The sequence below is a fragment of the Botryllus schlosseri genome, chromosome 2, assembly GCF_051294905.1.
Source record: "Botryllus schlosseri isolate E-star chromosome 2, Bs_hap1, whole genome shotgun sequence".
Lineage (NCBI taxonomy): Eukaryota > Metazoa > Chordata > Ascidiacea > Stolidobranchia > Styelidae > Botryllus > Botryllus schlosseri.
The window spans coordinates 38,260,699-38,280,709 of record NC_137237.1 but is presented as its reverse complement, the minus strand read 5'-3'; the positions used below and the strand labels follow the sequence as shown (position 1 = coordinate 38,280,709).

The 20,011-nt window shown below is 39.4% G+C and overlaps 2 protein-coding genes across 2 annotated transcripts in view; one reads left to right on the top strand and one right to left on the bottom strand.

Annotated features, from left to right (window-relative positions):
- Positions 1 to 20,011, bottom strand: part of LOC145434587 (uncharacterized) — a 191,676-nt gene that overhangs the window by 60,926 nt on the left and 110,739 nt on the right. The window lies entirely within an intron of this gene.
- On the top strand, positions 4,260 to 7,031 carry LOC145434585 (uncharacterized). The gene has a single exon (XM_080311924.1). The coding sequence runs from the start codon at positions 4,411 to 4,413 to the stop codon at positions 5,458 to 5,460; it is 1,050 nt and encodes a 349-aa protein (XP_080168050.1). The 5' UTR covers positions 4,260 to 4,410; the 3' UTR covers positions 5,461 to 7,031.

The following is a 20,011-nucleotide window of genomic DNA, read 5'->3' as shown; positions in this document are numbered from 1 at the left end:
TGCTTTTGAAGTTCATAGGCCAATGATATTGTAACTTGACTGTGTTGCGTATTACCGTATATCGCTAGGCTGAGTTTACGCGGAGCGGGCTATGCGGCGCATGGCCATATCGATAACGAAAGCTGCGACCAACATGCGTCAATCTTTCCGTGCCTAGGTTTCATAGTCAGCGATATTACTGTGAATGCAAACGCAGGGTCACACATGTTCAACGACACTTTGTCCCGTAATCGATAGTATAATTGGGCTCAATCTAAATGAATTGGCCGTTTTTCCATGGTCACGAGAAGGGCAATAATATTAAAAACAAGGAATCGAGTGACAAAATGTTGCGTTAAGCTTGTAGAAAATTTTACTATTGATGAATCTGGCGCAAATTATTCAGCTTTATTATAGTGTATAAAAATATACCATTATGAGACTGACTGACGGATCTGCCAATACGTCAGAATAGATATTTTAGTCATCACATCTCAAGTGTTGCAGCCAAACAAATATAATTTTTGCTTGACCTTACAATCAGTGCAATCCATTCTTGATATTAGAAATTTCGGAAACTACCTCGTGGGCCACGGATTAGCCGGCCCTGAGTTAAGAAAATTAAGAATTGATAGGTTGACAAGTGGCCAGAGATGACACTTTTCTTTACCTGGTAAAGGAATAATTGACACCAAATTTGATTAATAAAGAGTTAGCAAAATTCAGTGTTTGTAATATCATTAACGATATCTTACAATAATCTCGGCTAAAAGAAACATTATTATTTTTTAAGGTGTAAAAATAACACGGTGTCGTAAATTAAAGGATGTCTGCCTCAATAACTAAAGAACAATTATGGGAGCTATCTATTGAAAATATCGAACTATGGTATGAGGAACTTCGAGGGGTGAAAAAGACAGAGAGATTACAACGATGGAATGATTTTTTCGAGGACATTAAGAATAAAACTAGACATCATGCTGAAACCTTCTTTGAAGGGATGACAGCGAGCAATGAAAAGGTCAAAGAATGGCCATGGCGAAATGACTATCGTAGGAAACACCAAAAAAATCGAATGGTTGCGAAGGTAGAACCGTATACGGTGGCAAAACCAACCACGAATAAACAAAAAAGGAATGGAGAAAGGAGAGCCAACTCCTCAATATCAATAAGTGGCCCTCTTTTGACATCTATGCTGACGACATCCTCGACAAATAGTGACTCACTACAGAATAACAACGCTGCGTCAAATGGAACTCTTGCATCTTTTGGTAGTATAATGTTTTCACAACAGTCATCCTTTCATCAGCCTCAACCTACAACATCGCATCGCGTTAATGAATAATGGAATTACAATAAAAACGTTTTAACTAAAATATTCAGTGGACTGATGTGAATATTATCGATTATATGGACTGAATGTGTGATGAATAAAAAATAGGTCATTGGCTTGTGCCTAAAGTATGGTATGATTGACGAGGGATTATCTTGTTTTAAGATTATAAATAGTGAACTAGTTAAAGAAAGAAATGTGCTACGGGCTATTGTGCAACCCTAATACGGATCACAAGGTTGTCTACGAGTGGGCAATGCAGTTCGATCTTACGCAAAGGCAGCAGATGGTAATGGAAACCATAAAAACTGCGCCGGTTCGGGATCGTTTGATGAGTCTCTTGTTCGGCACTTGTGAGCGGGACAATCCAAGGGTACAATATTGGCAACAATGTATGTACACCAAGGAGGACTGGACAAAACTAAGAAAGCCTTTTCACCCGGTTGGGAGCGGTGAATGTAAACAATGTTACCTTATGAGGCACGTAAGACCGTATTTCAAGAATACCGGGCAGATTTTGGAACTTATGACATTATGCCATGACTATTTAAAAGAAGCTTGTTGTATGCACAAAGGACTAGATCAAAACACCGAAAGAGATAAAGGACATATAGTGCTTTATGTGTTATATCCAGAAGCGATAATAACCGCCATAGCTCTTCTGTTGCAACAATATCGGGGGGCAAAAAACATGCGAACATTTTGTTTTACGAGATGTCGGATGGACGCAGAATTTGAGTTCCTATTTGGGGGAAATCTTGAACAATGGAGGTTTACATACGGGTCCACGAGCACGTTTGGTTATGTGGGAGGCGTTTTTATTCTACCGATTGATCAAATGTCGGAATCAACCTTTGAAAACCCGTTAAAAAAAGAGGGAGACAAACAAATAGTCAAAAATACCAATTCGGAAACTACATTGATGTTTGATATTAAGTCTTCAACCAGTAGAGATAGTAGGTTTCCGAACAGACTAGAGGCTCCAACCCGAATGGTAGCTTTACGGAGACCTAGTGTAGACGGAACCCATGCTGCTTCTAGTGGTAATATGGGCTGATTCTAAAATGAGCTACTAATAGTTTGATCTAAAAATTGTCTTCAGAAATACGGTAGAGACGTAATATTTGTTGTGGGATAGGTTGATCTGGACTTTTAGGGCTAGCCTATTAGACAAGCCATGATAACTGAAATATTTAGGGCTGACTGGTGGTGGTTTAGGACATCTTATAAATTCGGCACCGCTACCAAATGTCAAACTTAACGGAAAAAGTATAGAAGCCGGTTATGGTGAAACTTGAGATTAGCAAGAGTGGAAACTATATACCTGTATTTTATGATATATATATACTCAGTTATTAATACAGTTTCCCTTTTTATTAAAAGATTTCGATACATTGATCAATCGCTGGGATTGTTCCCGCTACCACCTCCCCTAAAATTACATCCCGGGGATTATGAGAACTTGAGTACTTGAATGCAAGATCGACCTATCTTTATTACAAAAACTTTTTTAAATTCGAGAAGAACTTGTTATTGTAAATTATGAAGAACTGTACGGTATCTATTTCCCATAATATTGAATGTTATGTACGTGTTTTCGGCTGCAATTTTTGTGTTGAAATTTAATCTGTAATGGCCCCAGACCACCTATCCTATCACAAATCACCTCGTGTTCATACTTAACTGTTATGCTAATCGAATTATACTTTATAAGGGCTGACGTGAGCTTAATTTTTTTTCGTTTTACCCACAATTGTCGCTCTGCCAAGATCTCTTTGTATGAGCCCCACACCAATTTGCTGCTATTTGAGTTATTGTTGTTACTACAATATTTTTCTGATTATGTAAATTCTTTATTGCACTGTACATAACACGCGACTTAACCTCTAGTCTTAGATCCAATACTTGATTATGTGATAGTTTGTAAACTAACATTTTGCAAATTACTCAACATTCCTGTCTCATGGCACCCTTCTTCGGATAGTCTCCATGAGACGTAGTTGTGTATTAAGTGTTACGGACAACTCTGTATAAATGACCCTTGAATTGAGTAGTTTGTCATTCAGAGATAATCGTATCTAATTATATTTTTTATGGAAGGGAAGGCAGGGATGATGAGTAATATTACCTTTTAATAATGTTTCAATTGATATGTTGTATACCTTTCCCCACTAAAAAAATCTTCAAAATTTTAAAATGTCGGAATATGTTTATAGATCATAAAAATTGATAAAAATTATTACCAAAACCGAATGAGAAAAACCATATACGATATAAAATCTTAATGAGAAAAAAAAATTATATAAATAAAAACCAGAAAATAGAAAATTACAAAATAATTAAATCCCTTGTGGGGGGGGAGAGATTTATTGCCCAATAAGTATTGGGTGATTAATGGATTGATAAATGTCTTAACGAGTATGGAGTATACTTTATAAGTTATGAATGAAAAGTAAAAGTATGAAGCCTGGAAATTGTCATATCCTGAAAATGATAAATTGTGCGTAATGAAGATTTGTTTAAAAAGAAGGTGGATATGTCGATACAGGAATGAAAAGAAAATGTTAGATTTTGATTATATTGAAGGATACAATCCATCGAATTGGTGTCTTTTGTACGATGTATATGATGAATTGGATCTATTGAATCTGAAAGAATACGACAGCAATTATGAGAGATACCAGTTAAAAGAAAGAGTATGGGAATTGCTTACGGACCGAGTTGATTGGGTTAAACAAACAGACAATGGCCTAGAAGAGGCAGCCCTAGATGAAGAAATAACCCCAGAAATTTTTGAAATATTCAATCATGTGGCAGGAGAGATATTTGAAATAACAGCGAAGGAATACATCTCTTTGGGAAGAAGAGTCATGTTGTATGAATTGATTAGAGGACTTGTGATGAAACTTACAAACATTAATATAACAAAGGATGTGTACCAAGAAATACATCCTTACCCTTACGAAGAGGAAAGTGTGGACATTGACTCTATAATACCAGAACAATCATGAGTATTGACAATGAATGTAAATAAGATTTTGACTGATACAAGACACCTTTTCCGAAGGTATAAAATAACAAAGTGGGTTATCTAATTCATGAGTAAAATGAACCGAGTAGAACTACTAGTATTATGGCTGGGCATGTGTTATGCTATTTATCCGGAAACAATCGAACAAAGGAAGTGTACAACCAATGAAAGACGAACCATGTTATACCCGGAATGCATGCAAGGAAGCAATTTGGTACTTTGGTGTGACCATTCGAGTCATACAAGAATTCCGGATCCCGACAAGATATACCTGGCAAAATCTTGTCGGAACACAGTAAAGATATTCATCAACGACAGCTGCCTGCGGGAAATAACCAAAGGACAATTGGAAAAATATAAAGACGTAGAGGTGTTACATTGTGGTTGGAATAAAATCCAAACAATACCAGGAGGTGTCTTCTGCAAAAATGAAAAGCTTAGGGAGATAAACTTGATGCGAAACTATATCACACGAATTGACAAGGAAAGCTTTTCAGGCTTACACCAACTGGAAAGTTTGTACTTAAGCAGTAATTTGCTGGCAGAAATAGAAGGATCGAAATTTGCAAGCCTGGAAAATCTAAAAAGACTATATTTGGACAATAATGTCATAAAGAGACTAAAGAACGGAACATTCATTCATTTGCGCCGTTTAAGAATACTAGACTTATCAAGAAACGCAATAAGCGCTATAGAAGAAGGGGCGTTCAAAGGACTGAGGAAACTGGAAACTTTAAACTTGGATGAAAATAAACTGGTGGAATTTGATATGACAATACTTGAATCTTTGTGTAATCTAGAGAGATTAACGTTGTATTATAATAACTTGCAATATTTTTCTCTGTCCTCCAACACATCGTTCAAAAATCTACATACTATTGATCTTAGTTATAATCATGTTCAATTTCTGAGTGATTCTCTATTGAGAAAATTACCAGATTTGGAGGTTTTAAAGTTAAAAAGATATAATAATGGAACGTCTACCAAAAGACCATATGTCCGTAAACAATCAAGATTAGATTATGATGTAATGAAAAGTCTTTCCAATCATGTGACTATACATTCAAAATGTACATTTGCCGTTAGTGTTTGGTTAGTCACTATTAAACTGATGTAAAAAGTTGATATAGATTGAAATTCGGTGTAGTATTCTAAATATGGCCTTATGTAAATGACCTTATATATTCTGTATTAAGGATTTACTAAAAAAAATATCAAAATGTGTTTGGGATTGCGTTGTGATCTGGAAATACAACATTCGACATGGATACCCAAAAAAGAAACACTAATAGATAAAGGATTAAAGTCGCTGAAGTTTCTGTTGACAACGTATACATTAACGGATCACTTATGTGACATAATGTACGACGAATTAAATCCACGGCTACAATATTGGAAACAAAAGTATGGTCTTACTACGTGTAACAATGATTGGCCTGGGAAACATCTGACTGAAGATGAGTGGGAAGAAATTTATACAGGAAGCATTCACCCTGAAAAACCTATACAAATGGCTTTTGCAGAAATCTGCATAAATTGGGTAACAATTTTAAAAAGAGTAAATCCGGAAATGAGGGAATTTCTAAAAAAGGGAGATTCTGAAAGAGATCTCATAATGTGGATAATCTTTCCGGAAGTTCAGATCTACGCATGGGCAAAGACGCAGGGAATATCATTAAAAGAAGCCGATTGTCAATTTATGACTTTGAAAGTGCCTGCATGAAATTTGACTCTCCAATGTTTATATATACAGAAACTACTTTTGAAAAGACAATTAAGTTTTAAATAAATATGAAGACTAAAGAACCCAGAAAAAGAAGAAATCTATTCAATCTTGCTCAACGTGGTATAATATCAAGTGAACGAAAATGTATAAAGTTTCTGCGATCACGGCAACTCCTTGTTCAAAAGGCAACATGTTTTAAATGTGGACAACAGATGAATGAAGAAAAATGCAAAAGAACTATGGATGGATATAGATGGAGGTGTCCGGTTTCAAAGTGCCGGACTACCACGTCCATAAGGAAAAGATCGCTATTTGAAGGAAGCAAAATAAGGCTCACCCAACTTGTAATGATGATTTATCTTTGGACCATAGATGTATCTCAACGACAAATAGCTTTTGAAGCACACGTCAGCAAGAGAACAATGGTGAATTGGACCAAGAAACTTCGTAAGATATGCTCTGGGGAAATGGAAAGAAGAGGTACCCTAATAGGGGGAATATCACAAGGTAAATCACATGTAATTCAAATTGATGAGACGTTTGTGGCTAAAAGAAAATTTAATCGTGGAAGGATAATACGCCAACGCTGGGTTTTGGCTGAAATAGATATGGAAACGCGAGAAATGTTTGCAGAATTGGTACCTGAAGAAGGGCGAAAAACCTCGGTATTATCAGAAATAATTATGAGACACGTAAAAGAGGGATCTACTATATGGACTGATTCATTTGCCAGTTACCGCAAGTTGGAAAGTCTGGGGATGAATTATAAACATTCAACAGTTAATCATGATCGCGAATTTGTTACTACAGAAGGTATTAATACACAACTGATCGAGGTGTCTTGGAATTTTTTCAAAGCTGCTATTAGAAGACTGAATGGGGTATCAAGATCACTTATTCCCCATTACTTACAGGAGTGGCTTTGGAAAAGAAGAGTGGCTTTGGAAGAAAGATTTCAGCGATTTCTGGAGATAATTGTCCTTGATTCCAATTTCCGGATATTGGAGCATTGAAAACAATATTTGTCCTTATGAGTAATATCATCTGATATGAGTAATTTGAATTTTCATGGAAGCAATAGAGGCATGTATTATGATCTACACGCTTAGAAAACCTATGAAAGGTTTCTATTAAATTAGATATATGAGTCAAAAATAATAATATAAGCGTATTATATTATTGTTGTATCATAAGTAAGGAAATGTATTACATAGATGTCATATGATATATCTAATACCGAAATTTAATGTAATGAAGTCTGGAATTGAAATCTTTCCATTGTTATTGCACATTGTTATATTAACAGGAATGAAATGTATCTATCTGAAGTACAAGACCATAATACTGCTATTTTTTGTAAATTGATGAATCAATTAGACAAAATTGATGTACAGAAAAATACTGGCTGTCTAAAATTGCTGATGGATATGGTGAAGACCTTTTTTGAACAAGAACATAATTGGTACAAAAGACAACTTCCATGTGGCGACAGGAAAACCCATGGCGGGACGACGGAGAACGAAACTTCTAGTAATACGGACTCTGACGACTCCCAAGATTCTGCCATTGTGAAAAATTCATCACGACGACGACGACTCATAGTATGGAATAAACAGACAATACGACCCGATGAAAATACATGGACTATAATTACGGAAACCTTGATGGGAGTTGTCCGAAGAATACCTCCCCTATGTATGAGGCGAGTAATATATGAAGTGATACGAGGAGTAGTAATGGGCTATACAAGGTTGTTGGTATGTGCAAATAGTCTTGCTTATGTTACAGATGCGAATTGCAAATGGATTTGGCACAGCCAAACCAATCTAGGAGTAAAAGGTTATATGTTGTTGGATTCTGATAACTCTGTTATGGATGCATATATATACATATACTCGAAGAAAGTAGATAAGAAAGCCCAGTCAATGAATCAATATCTGGAAAATTCCTATATTTTGGACTAACATCTCCATTAACTGTTATCACATGTTAACGATTAAATGATGACTTCACACCTAATCCATGGAATTTATCGAACCAATGCTAATTTTGAACCTTGAGAAATTCGATATAATGATTTTTTTTACAGAATGTTTATGTATTATTACTAGAATGTTGAATTAGTATGGTTATATTTAGACATTTTGATCTGTAATATTGAACGCCTGTTCTATCCAAAGCAATTACACCGAGAAGCGACCGAATTGAAACTATGGGCATTCTGATGAAAAGAGATCGTGATCCTCCTGGACATAACTGCATTTATATTCCACCTGGAGATCACCGGGTTGAACATTACAGACTTGCAACGTTTAAACATTTTCCGAAAGAAACTCCTGTGATACCAAGTTATCTAGCCGCTGCTGGTTTCTATTGGACAGGATTTCAAGATAGAGTAAGATGTTACTGCTGTGGCGTATCTGTGGAAAAATGGGTCACTGGAGATGATGCTTTTGATGATAAGTGGCATAAATCTACTTGTGACATGGTGACAGGACAACATGGTTATAACTTGCCTATTTCAAATTACTCAAGGAGGCTCCTTTTTGAACAAATTAACCTTACTACAAGAAATCAGCAAACTAATCGGAATGTGCAAAGACCGACTATCAAAGAGGAAAAATGTCCATTACCTCAAACCGTGTTTGCGAACATTTGTGACCAAGAACATGAGAATTCATTGCGATCATCAAATTTAAGAAGTGAACTAGAGAGAAGAAGAACCTTTGACAAATGGCCTTCCTATCCCACTCCATACTTGGTAGGGGAATTGGCAAAACAGGGATTTTTCTATCTGGGAAACCTTGACAGAGCGCAATGTTTTTCATGCTCAGGAGTACTGAGAAACTGGGCACCCACTGATAATGTCTTTGAACAACATAAAAGACATTTTACAAAATGTAAAATGGCAAATAACGAGTATGCGGGAAACATGTCCTTGACAGATTCCGAGAGAAATCAGGCAGATAATGAACTTAAAATAAAAATTGAAAGGTTAACTGCTAATAGGGGAGAACCTCCGGATCCATCGCCAGAAGAACAACTCCAGTTGGTGGAAAGATTCCCTTGACTTTACCCGATGAATTTGCATATGATATCATTGCAACAAAGAATATCTTCGTTTAATGAAAAATGGCCTAGGATCCTCGCAACAGCGGAACAATTGGCTAAAGCGGGTATGTATTATCTTGGGGATTCGGACAGAGTGAAATGTTTTTATTGCAATGGAGGATTACAAAATTGGAACTACAATGATGAGCCGTGGACAGAGCATGCAAAGTGGTTTCCTGGTTGCGAATATGTTTTACAAATGAAAGGTATTGATTTCGTTCTACAACTAAAAGATGAACATCCCAATCTCAATCGACCATCGATAAGGAATGCAATATGTCTTGATGCACCACGAGAGGAGATACGAAGGAACCATAATCGATCAAGGTTATCAGGACAATACATAAACAGGATGCAACTGGAAGACATGGGATTCACGAGAGACCAAATAGAAGGGACTATAAATAGACAGACTAATAATCATTTCTCTACTGATGACATAATTCAGGACTTACTGGAGACAGTAAATACAATTACCGCCAGTCCAACGAAAACAACACAACAACAAGGCAATAGCATATCTGAAAATAATCACGAATTGAACAACGACAAAGAAACGAGAGAAGCAGCCGTTGCAGAAACAATGTCGGTGGAGGAGATCGTGCAAAGTTTGAAAGAAATACAAGAGGTAGAGCTTTGCAAAAATTGCAAGAGGAACAAAAGTGAAGTTACCTTTGTGCCTTGTGGACATTTATGTAGCTGTGAAAAATGTGCAGCAGGGTACAGAAGATGCAACATTTGTGGTGAAACAATTCTTGAAAAGATAAAGGTGTATAGAGCTTGATGGAGCAGGCAGGACTATTAATTTGTGGCATGAATGTACTGGATGCATATGTATAATGTATGATGTTACTAGTTACCTTTGTGTATATGGATCAATTATTCGTAAAATTGAACATATGATTTTAATGTGCTTTATTTTGAATTAAGATGAATAGTGTATTGAAAAATTGGGAAATTACGCTAGCTAAGCAACAAATTAATGAATACTATGATGAGTTCGAACAGGAATATCACCACAAAAATTTTGATATGTGGAAAAATACCCCGAAGGGAAAATTCAAACAATTGATAAAGAAATACCTTCGACAATGTTTTGGAAATGTTACCGATAAACTTTTGGATAAGGTTTATAACGCCCATAGTGATATTGCTCGCGTTTTTGTTACGAAAGACTTTGATCTGGCTCAATACACATGGTTTGGGCTTGTCCTTAAACTACACCCAGCTCATAAATATTTACCAGAAGAATTTTTGGATGAACGGTTACCCCAAATGGAATTACAAGATAATGCTACACTGCTTTTAAATATTCGAGAATTTGAAACTGTTGCTATTCCAATTTTAGAAGACGCTTTTTCCAAAATTGTTATACTACATGATTAAGAAGAATGTCTCGAAGAACCATAAGTAAACAGGAATTATTGCAAATGGGACATGAATCTGCAGTGTGCGACTTGAAATATTATTTTGACATGTTCTGTAAATACTATGAAGAAGATGTGGAAATTTCCGACAGATGGCAAAGATGGGCTATGACAAGACCCAACGATATTGTTGGAATGCTGACGCTGTACATTGACAAAGTTTACGGGAGTGCCTTATCTCCGCAAGGCAAGGCTATGGGGTATCATGCTGCTATCAAAGAACATAATCGGATTGCAATTATTACATTGGGAAACTATAAAGAAGCCAAATTTCTTTGGTACCAACATATTGTTCGTATGCATCCCAGGAAGGATAACTTTTCAGCACAATGGATAAAAGAATGTTTGTAAAATGATTAACTGATCTGCCTCGAATTTTCCTCTACATAAAATAGATGTATAAAATATCTTGTTATTTCAAGAACCAAATATTATGTATAATACAACATCTAGAATTAAAAACGGTAATTTATGAAATTAGGTGGGCTTGTTAATCAAGATTTGATGAATGTTTAATGATGTTTGGTTTTTCATGTATAGGGTGTTAAGAAATTGTTTGATCTTTAATTGTGACATGTTGGAAGTCAATTATGAAAAGTATGAGTATGTGCCCAAAGACCCACAGAAGAGAGAATTGAATCGGAAAAAGTTTAGACCGTGTCCATACCATACGATACCTGACAGCAGAGTTGCTTGGCTAAGGATGGGGATTGTACATGAACGAATAAAAGAAAGAATGGAAAACTTTCCGACTCTGACAGCCAATGACATGGAATACGTATTGAAAGATTTTTTTGTCTGGTTATACCGGGACCATGAGGTGGAGGAACAGTTGAAATGCGCCAAAAGAGTACTGGAGCACATTGTGGAAGAAAACTTTGGAGAAAGCCCTGCATACTATTTGTATGTATTTCTACGATATGTGTTGGCCATAGCTAATGTTGATGAAGATTGGAACATTACCAGCAGAACTATAGCTGGTTTTTCACGGGCTATGTATACTATGGATAAACGACTGAATTGGTAATATATTTCTTTCTTTTTATGTGTATCAAGTTTTGTTGGATAATATTAACCTACACCGAATGGCAAAACATAGATTACATGTTGAACGACGGAAGATCGATCAAGAAATTCAAACAAATCCTGTAATTTTGCAAGCAGGGCCATTGGACGAGTCAGATATCTATGTTTGGCAAGCACTTTTGCGCGGACCCTCAAAAACACCATATGAAAAAGGGACATTTCTCCTTAGAATTGAATTTCCAACGGAATATCCATTCAAGCCTCCGAAGATCAAATTTGAAACCAGAATTTTCCATCCGAATATAAGTCGCAGGGGTACCATATGTATTGACATTCTCGCAAATGAATGGTCACCTGCTCTAACGGTGGGAAAAATATTGGTATCGATTTCGTCATTATTGGCTTCCCCTAACCCAGAAGATCCAATGGATGTTGAAAGCGCCAGACTGTATCGGGATGACTATGATAGTTACCAGGAGACGGCACGAAAATGGACTGATATGTATGCTAAGTAAATTGTTATGTATCTATTATACTGGTCACAATTATTGAATATTCTAGAAGTGTTGTTATACTTATACGGGTGTAGAAAATGTTATTAGGGAAAGTTTCCGGTCCGATAATCAATATAAAATTCTCTATGTTAAGAAAATATGGGGGATAAAATTGCTAGAGTAAAACATGAACTTGACGTTTTCTTTGATTCATTTGAAAAGAAATATGAACACAAAGACTTTGGCAAGTGGGCTGCAACAACGCGGGATGAACTGGAAACATTTATGACACCTTACTTGAGGATTTGCAACCTGAGAGTATCCGATAAACTGTTTGATGCGCTATATAAAAAGCATTTAGCCATCTCCCGCATGATATTATTGGAAAATTATGAACATGCTAAGTTTTGTTGGTTTGTCTTCTGTGTTGGATTACATCCTGCCTCGGATGTCATACCTGAAGGATGGGTGTTGGAAAGAATGCCCTGTTCTGAAAGAACCGGATTTTGTATTTGTACCACGGATAAACTTTTCAATGATACTTTTCCCTCTGATGTGAGAGCTGCTATACTTATACATAAAATGAAATGTAATGTCTGTAATAATTATGAACAATGAATGCATGGACTGTATATTGTATTTTTTTCGCTAGGTTAAAAGGTCTATTAATCATGAATGACGTATATGCCAACTTAATGGAGTTTTGCATGAAGTGAACTCATTTTCGTCTATATGGCCAAATGGACCCTTATTAGGATTATTAATTTTTTCAGAGAATTGAGTATGAGTAACGTGATAGTAAATGATAATGGTGATGTTGATGTCACCAGAATAGTGGGCTCCAATGTGGCGGAACAAGATTTGATCTTTTATTTTTGGCTATTCAAAGAACGATATGAAGCGAGAATACTCCCCTCTCATAGATGGTACGAGTGGTCAAAGACTCCACCCAAATATATCAAACTTGGATTGAAATGTTTTTGCCAACGAGTTAACGAAACCCTTTCCAATGAAAAGCCCTTTGTTATTGACTACCCAGGAATATTAGAAAACCACAAAATGATAAAAGAAATGGCCTCTGGAAATTATGAAAGGGCTAAACTTTTGTGGTTCAACTATATGGCTCGAATGCATCCTATGGAAAATTTAACCACGGATGAATGGGTGAAGGAACAAGCCGAATCTACGGAACCCTTTTACCCTGAGGATACTATAAATGTTCTAGTTCTATGAGAATTATTAAGCCATGAAAGCTATTGGTTTCATGCATGTGTATAAAGCGTTATAACTGATCTACACTATGTATTAACGATCTGGACCCCTTGTGTTGTACAGTGTGCACAAGGTATATAAATCTAAGGTTTCACGATTCACGGTTTATTTGATGTTTATCTCGTCGCGACTGCTGCTTTGTGATATTGTGATATAGTTTGTGGAGGCGTTATAGACTGCTACGCCCTATATTTTAAGCAGGACCCTAGGGACTTAAAAATCCCTAGTTTTCAGGGAAACAAAATCCAGAATTTTACGGTGCGAACCCTTATTTTAGGCTAAAAGAAAAGAAAATCACGATTCTGTCACGTTCACATTTATACGCAATGTCTCGACTGCCTTTACTGGCTATTGTTACTTTAACGCTTGAACAAATTAAGTGACCGCTTGTTCTTGTGTGTATATAATGTGCTGTATATGGCTGCACTATAAGCCAGACCCTAGAGACCATCATCACCCTCTAGTTTAACCAAAACAAAATCCTAGATGCTTTAGGTGCGAATGGTTATTGATAAAAATAATGAAAAACAATATAAAAACTTACAAAATCTTGGACAACTATACCATTAAAATTACTGAGTAACGAACACTAAAACATGTTTGAACAATCCACAATGCCTATATTAAGTGGCATCTTAGTTAAGGGTAGTATCATGCGGTCTGATTAAGAGGATCATAGTGATGATAATTGCACTGAAGACATGACGTCCTTAATGTTGATATGTTTATTGAAATATTTGGAAACATTATAATCACGAGTATACTGATGATTATTATGATGAATATGCCGTTTAATAATTGAAATGCATTATAAAATTTACGGTAGGAAAGACCGATGCTATCATATGCATAAACTTACCTTGGAGAATTTTTATCTAATTAGTTGATTATTGCAATTCGCTGATTGGAGTATTTGGTTGTATTAAGCTTCTAGATTATCAGTAGATAAAGGTAGATTAAAATTCTGGACCCCAGGGTCATTGTCAACTTGAGAAGAAACAATCCTACAACTGTTGTTGCTCCAATCACCATTTAAAGACGTCGTCAGGATACTAAAGCAAAAGAAAGGCAACGCTTTACTAGGAAGTAACCCGAACAAGTGTGGACTACTCGCATAACAATCGTTGTGGAGCTGTACTATAAAAAAAATTGGTGGCCAGTACGGGGAAAACTTCCGGTGCTCAGACGTTGACCAATCAATGCTTTCTAAGACGACTATCGTAAAACTTGTACTTGTCGTATCCTTGCTTTTATCGTCTGTATCTCTCCTGATCATATTGGCTGCAATTTATCTGCACGTATCGCCTGGAGCGCTTTCTAATCTGTTGAACGTATTTTTGGGATCTAATAGCAGCGAATCCACTGCTTACGTCCAACCCACGAATACGCCGCAGGGATCTACAGTAGATTTTAACGTGTCTTCACCTGATCTACCACCTTCTGTCAACAGTACTTTCTCCGGTCAATAGGAAGGGCTATGCGAAGGATGTTGAAAGCATTCAAAAGGAAAAAGCCGTCAGAAGCGACGGATGAACTCAAACAAGGTATTACCTTGCTTAAAGCGACACAAAAACGCCATGAAGATGTACGGCGACAGGAGAGACAACTTGCGAAGGAAGTGGCGGAGCAAACAGAGCTATTGAAAGAAGTAAAGACAGCTCTACCGGAAACCATGAAAGGGCTAGAGAAGGCAAAGAAAGAGGTTCGAAAAGCTCAAGCGGACCTCAAAGCTGTTTGCGATGCCACAACAAAAGTTAGCGGGAAGGTCTCCACCGACGTGCTGAATGACATCCTTACGTCAGAATTTGAGCTCGGAAAGTCGCATGCACAGGCTACTCGAGATAGCATCCAATCTCACGTTTTAACAGTAGCTCCAACTGCACCAGAATATGACCCTCCGGCTTACGTCCCTCTCACTGAACAGTCGTCTGGTAACATAAAACAAGGACCAACGATGACGGTTCGCAAGGGTCTGGATTGTCATACTGTAACGGCCGTCTATCCTAAGCTACCACGTTCTGATTCAACCTCGTTGCCAGACTCTCGAATAGGGACGACGCCATGCTTCCCTGTGGGCAGTGGGGCACGCGCCAAACAAACAGATGGAAAACCAGCAACGGTGGGAACAAGGACGGAACCTGCAAAAAGTTCCTTGAGTAAAAATAGGGGATTTCAAGGATGGCAAGAACGGCGCAATTCGGAGACAGAATCCCGTATAAATGCAGACGGCGCTTCCCAACGGGTAGCCTTCCATATTCCAGGCGAGGAACAATCTGACGCAGAAGACAGTGAAGTCGACTTCAATACTCGGCTGAAACGTATTTCCAAGGAAATCAGAGATAATATAAGGTACTTACGAGGGGGTGCAAGCTCTCAGGAGTCCTCGGAAGAATCTCTCGATGAGGAACTTTCCGATATACCTCGTTATACTGATACACCTCGCGCTACCTCCACTCCAAAAGAGTATGGGGGGAGGACTAGGCGACAACAGCAACAACAACAGCCGCACCAATCTCCCGGTGTTTCGGCCCCAGTGCTCAACGTGTCTGCTAAAATCCAATCAGAAAAAGAAATGCTCCAGCTTATGATGGACCCTGGAGACATGCCGCTGCTGAAATGGATGGAGAATTCGATGCGACGAATACGCCACGGTCCCGGAAATACGGACGTGGATGTTATTTTGGCTAATGCGCTCCAGAAGAAGTTGAGGGCTGCTGGCAGACACAAGCAGGCTACCCAATTGGGAAATTTTTTTAATACCAATTCGGGGGAAGCAGAATGGGAGTCGGTTATGCGATCTCTTTCGTTATCTAATCCCCAGGGTTTGGTAAATGATGAAAAGATCATTGGGGATTTCCGCAGAAATTATCGGTGGGAGGATGAACCCCTACCTCTGCTGAATAGCGCTTTGAAGCAACTGGAAATAGACATGGATAGTAAAATTAAGAAAAATCCGGACGGATTGCGTCTTTTCCGAAATCTACGACAGCAACTACCAGAAGCGCTTAGATTGATGTTTCGAGGATGGGAAGAGGATAAAAGATGGCGGCATGTTGCGGAGGAACTACAACTTGTGTGGAACTCCGAGTTTTTGGACGAACAAGAAACTCGCCCCAGGTATCAGGAAACAAAGGAAGTGCATGATACAAAACCATCCCTGCCGCCTGTACACATTTATAATGTTCAACCTGCAGGGCAAATAATGCAGAGTTATCCCACCTATGGTAACGAGGACAGTCAGCTCAATACCCCTCCTCCACCTGGTGAAACCCCACCGCCGGTGGTACAATCACCTTCGCCCCTGCAACCACTGAATAATTTTTGGGGGGCAACACCTCCTGGATCAGTGGGGGGGATCTCACCACGTCAGCTTGCCAATGCAGGCCAGGTACCGTTACAACGTCGGAATCCTCAACGTAAAGCGCGCGACAATCGATTCCCCACCCGCATCATGAATGGTAATGGACTTGGTAGGCGAGGACAAGGCCCGAGGGCTGGGCCAGTACAACAACAGAATGGGCGTACTGCATCATCGAGACCTAACGGACAGCCAACGAGAATAACAAGATCTTCACGTGCTAGTCCAGGACCGGGAACCTCAAACCGAAGTCCGCGAGTGGCGAATACGCAGGATTCCGGGATGGGAGCAGATAGCTCACAAATTACGCCGTCCAGCATCCAGGAAGCCCGCAACATTGCGGATAGTCAAGGTGAGCGGTACAATTTTCTTGGAAATCCAAATATTTTCGCTCCTCTAGGCTTGTACCTAAATCCCCCTCAGGGACAATCCCTGTCCGTCTGTTATTACTGTAAGGCACCGGGACATCAATCCCGTAATTGTGTGGCTAAATTCATACTGTGGCTAAACGACAAGGTTCTTGCCAGAGATGAGGAATTAGGATGGGTAATTCGTGGTCGAGCACGACCTGTACCCCCTCATGTTAAAGAGTCTGCCGAACGAAACTGGAAACCGTTCCTTGCAAGAAATAACATACTTACAATTGAAGGTCTTGATCGATATCTTGCTGCTCAAGGTTCACCCTCGTTTACTCAAAGAACCGCTCTGTGCGAAGCCTACTATGATACCAGGCCAAAAAATCGTGATAGAACCCACTGGCATGATAGGGATCAATGGGGTCCTCATGGACCACCTGCACGTCCATCTGGGGGAAATACCCAAGTGGCCTGGACGAAACCTCAATATCATGATCGCCCGCGTCGATATGATGCTTCATATTGGACGGACGAGGAACTGAATCAAGGTATACGACTATCAAAAAACGCCTTGGGGTGCTGATTGATCCGGTGAATCAGCTCCCAGACAATTTAATAATTCAACATACAAAAACTGTACATAACTCATCTTTACCCTTATTTACATTTCTTGATATGCCGGATGACCCTCTACAGCCCGACTTTACGGAATTGTTTGGAGGCCAATTGTTGTATTTGATTGATACAGCAACTGGTACAAAATTCCTAGCTGACACGGGGAGCATCCCCAATTTGATAATGAAAAAGGTCGTTATAAATAAATATCCACGAAGCTGGGAAAAACGTCAACCAATAGACATGGAATTGACTGAAATAGGTGGCTCGTCCCAAGTGGACTCCTTTGTAGTGATTGATTTTAATGGACTGTCCGTTCCATTTGTGACCGGATCAGGAGTTCCCCTTAATATCATAGGGCTGAAATGGATTGAGGAAGTCCAACAATTACCAGGCATAACTACGGAATTCAAAACCCCGTCTAACGCAAATGAGGAGTTGTCTTTATCATCATTACTTGAAGAGAGTCATGGTGATCAAGGAAACGGAACCAAAGTTGGAAGCAGTATTAGCTACACTGTAACCGACGATGGATTGATGGATGCTGCAAACCAATTTAGCGTGGAGCGGAAAATGGCCGCTGGCGCGAGTACCGAGATGGATTTAACCACTGGTGCGAGCGACGAGTTGAAAATAGCAACTAACGTCATATCTAACCCATGGGAAACTATTGGTGTTGAGACAGGAATGCCTGCTGACACCGTTAACGAAGACGTCGAGTGTGGAATCCCCGCTGGCGTAAAGATGGACCTGCATGAGAAAACTGGTCCCGAAAACTCTCGTGGATGCACTTGTCCGGATAATGTTAGAAATCCGGCCCATAGATGCATGACGACAGCCACAGTAATAAATACTTTCCCAAAAGGTTCAAACGAAGCAGCAATTGCCGGTCAACCGGATATTCGTCCGGACATGTCCGACAAGGAGTCTGGGGATTTTAAGATGCACGTCTCCCCAGAAAAAGGGTCCCCGGCGGAAAAGGAGTCCGTCGGCGTGACGGTAGGTGCGGGCACGCGCCGAGATCAGGGGCCTACATCGAAGGACCTCGCCCTCTCTCCACCAACACCGATAACCCGGTCATCACGAATCTCAAACCAGCCTATGGCTGGGCCAGTTACTACATATGTTTTACAGAAAGACACTCATCCACGTGTTAAGACTGAGCTCGAAAATCTCTGCGCACAATCGGTAGCGCTGGCTAAACTCCCATACAAGCCTCCTGATCTAACGACTCCAGAAAATACCATTATCACTGATGATGTCTGGAAAGCCATCTACGCACCTTTTGCGTCCGAACTCGAGGACCTACGGGGCCACCTTGGCGCTCTACAAACCATGAAATACAAATGCGACATTGAGCTGAAGGATCCTTCGACGAAACCATTTGTGTCTGGTCCCTATAATCTGAAGGGGGAGGGCCAGGCGAAGGCATTGAAAGAAGCGGTAGACAACTTCCTGGATTTGGGCGTCATTGAACGAGGTTTTGCCGAATGGAAGTTGGCTATATTTGTGGTCCCTCAGAAAATGAATGAGAGACAAAAACAGGAGGATGGATGGAAGCAAGCCTGGAGAGTAGTACAGAATCTCCAACCCCTTAATGCGGCCATAAAATCAATAGAAGTACCTCCACCTCTTGTACCGGACGTAAAGCAGCTCGCCCAAGGCAGAGAAGTGCTTTCTCTCCTTGATTTGAAGAAGGCCTACTTCCACATGGATGTAACGGAAAGATCTAAACAATATGTGGGTATAGCCATCAAAGGGATGCATGTGAGATGGCGTAAAATGCCGATGGGGCTTAAAACCGCGGTTGCTCTTTGGAGCGCGAATATGCAGGAATGCGTGGTGAAACCAATTACGGAAAACTATCGTAAATACATGAAGCAAAATGGTCGGTCGGATGAGGAGAACGCGACGCCCATGGAGGCCTACATAGACGACATTTTTCTTAGCACAAAAACGGTAGAGGACCATTTGCTACTGCTACGAATGGTATTTGAACAACTTGCCAAGATGAAGCTAACGGTTAGCATCAATAAATGTTTCATTGGAAAACGAAGGGTGAACCTTTTGGGGGCAACCTTGACGGGGAAAGAAATTGAGGTTCAGCCCGAAAGAATAAGGGCTTTACGCGAACTCTCACCACCCCACAATGTATACGAGTTAAGGGGGTGGATTGGCGCACTTCGCTATATCTCGGAGCATATACCTGAGTTAAGTTTGAAGCTGGCCAAATTCGATGCGCTAACAGGCAAGGTCCCCGCGACTCAAGGACGGGTGACGCCT

Excerpts from the sequence above, each read along its gene's own strand:
- LOC145434585 (XM_080311924.1), top strand. The coding sequence starts at position 4,411 with ATGAGTAAAATGAACCGAGTAGAACTACTAGTATTATGGCTGGGCATG.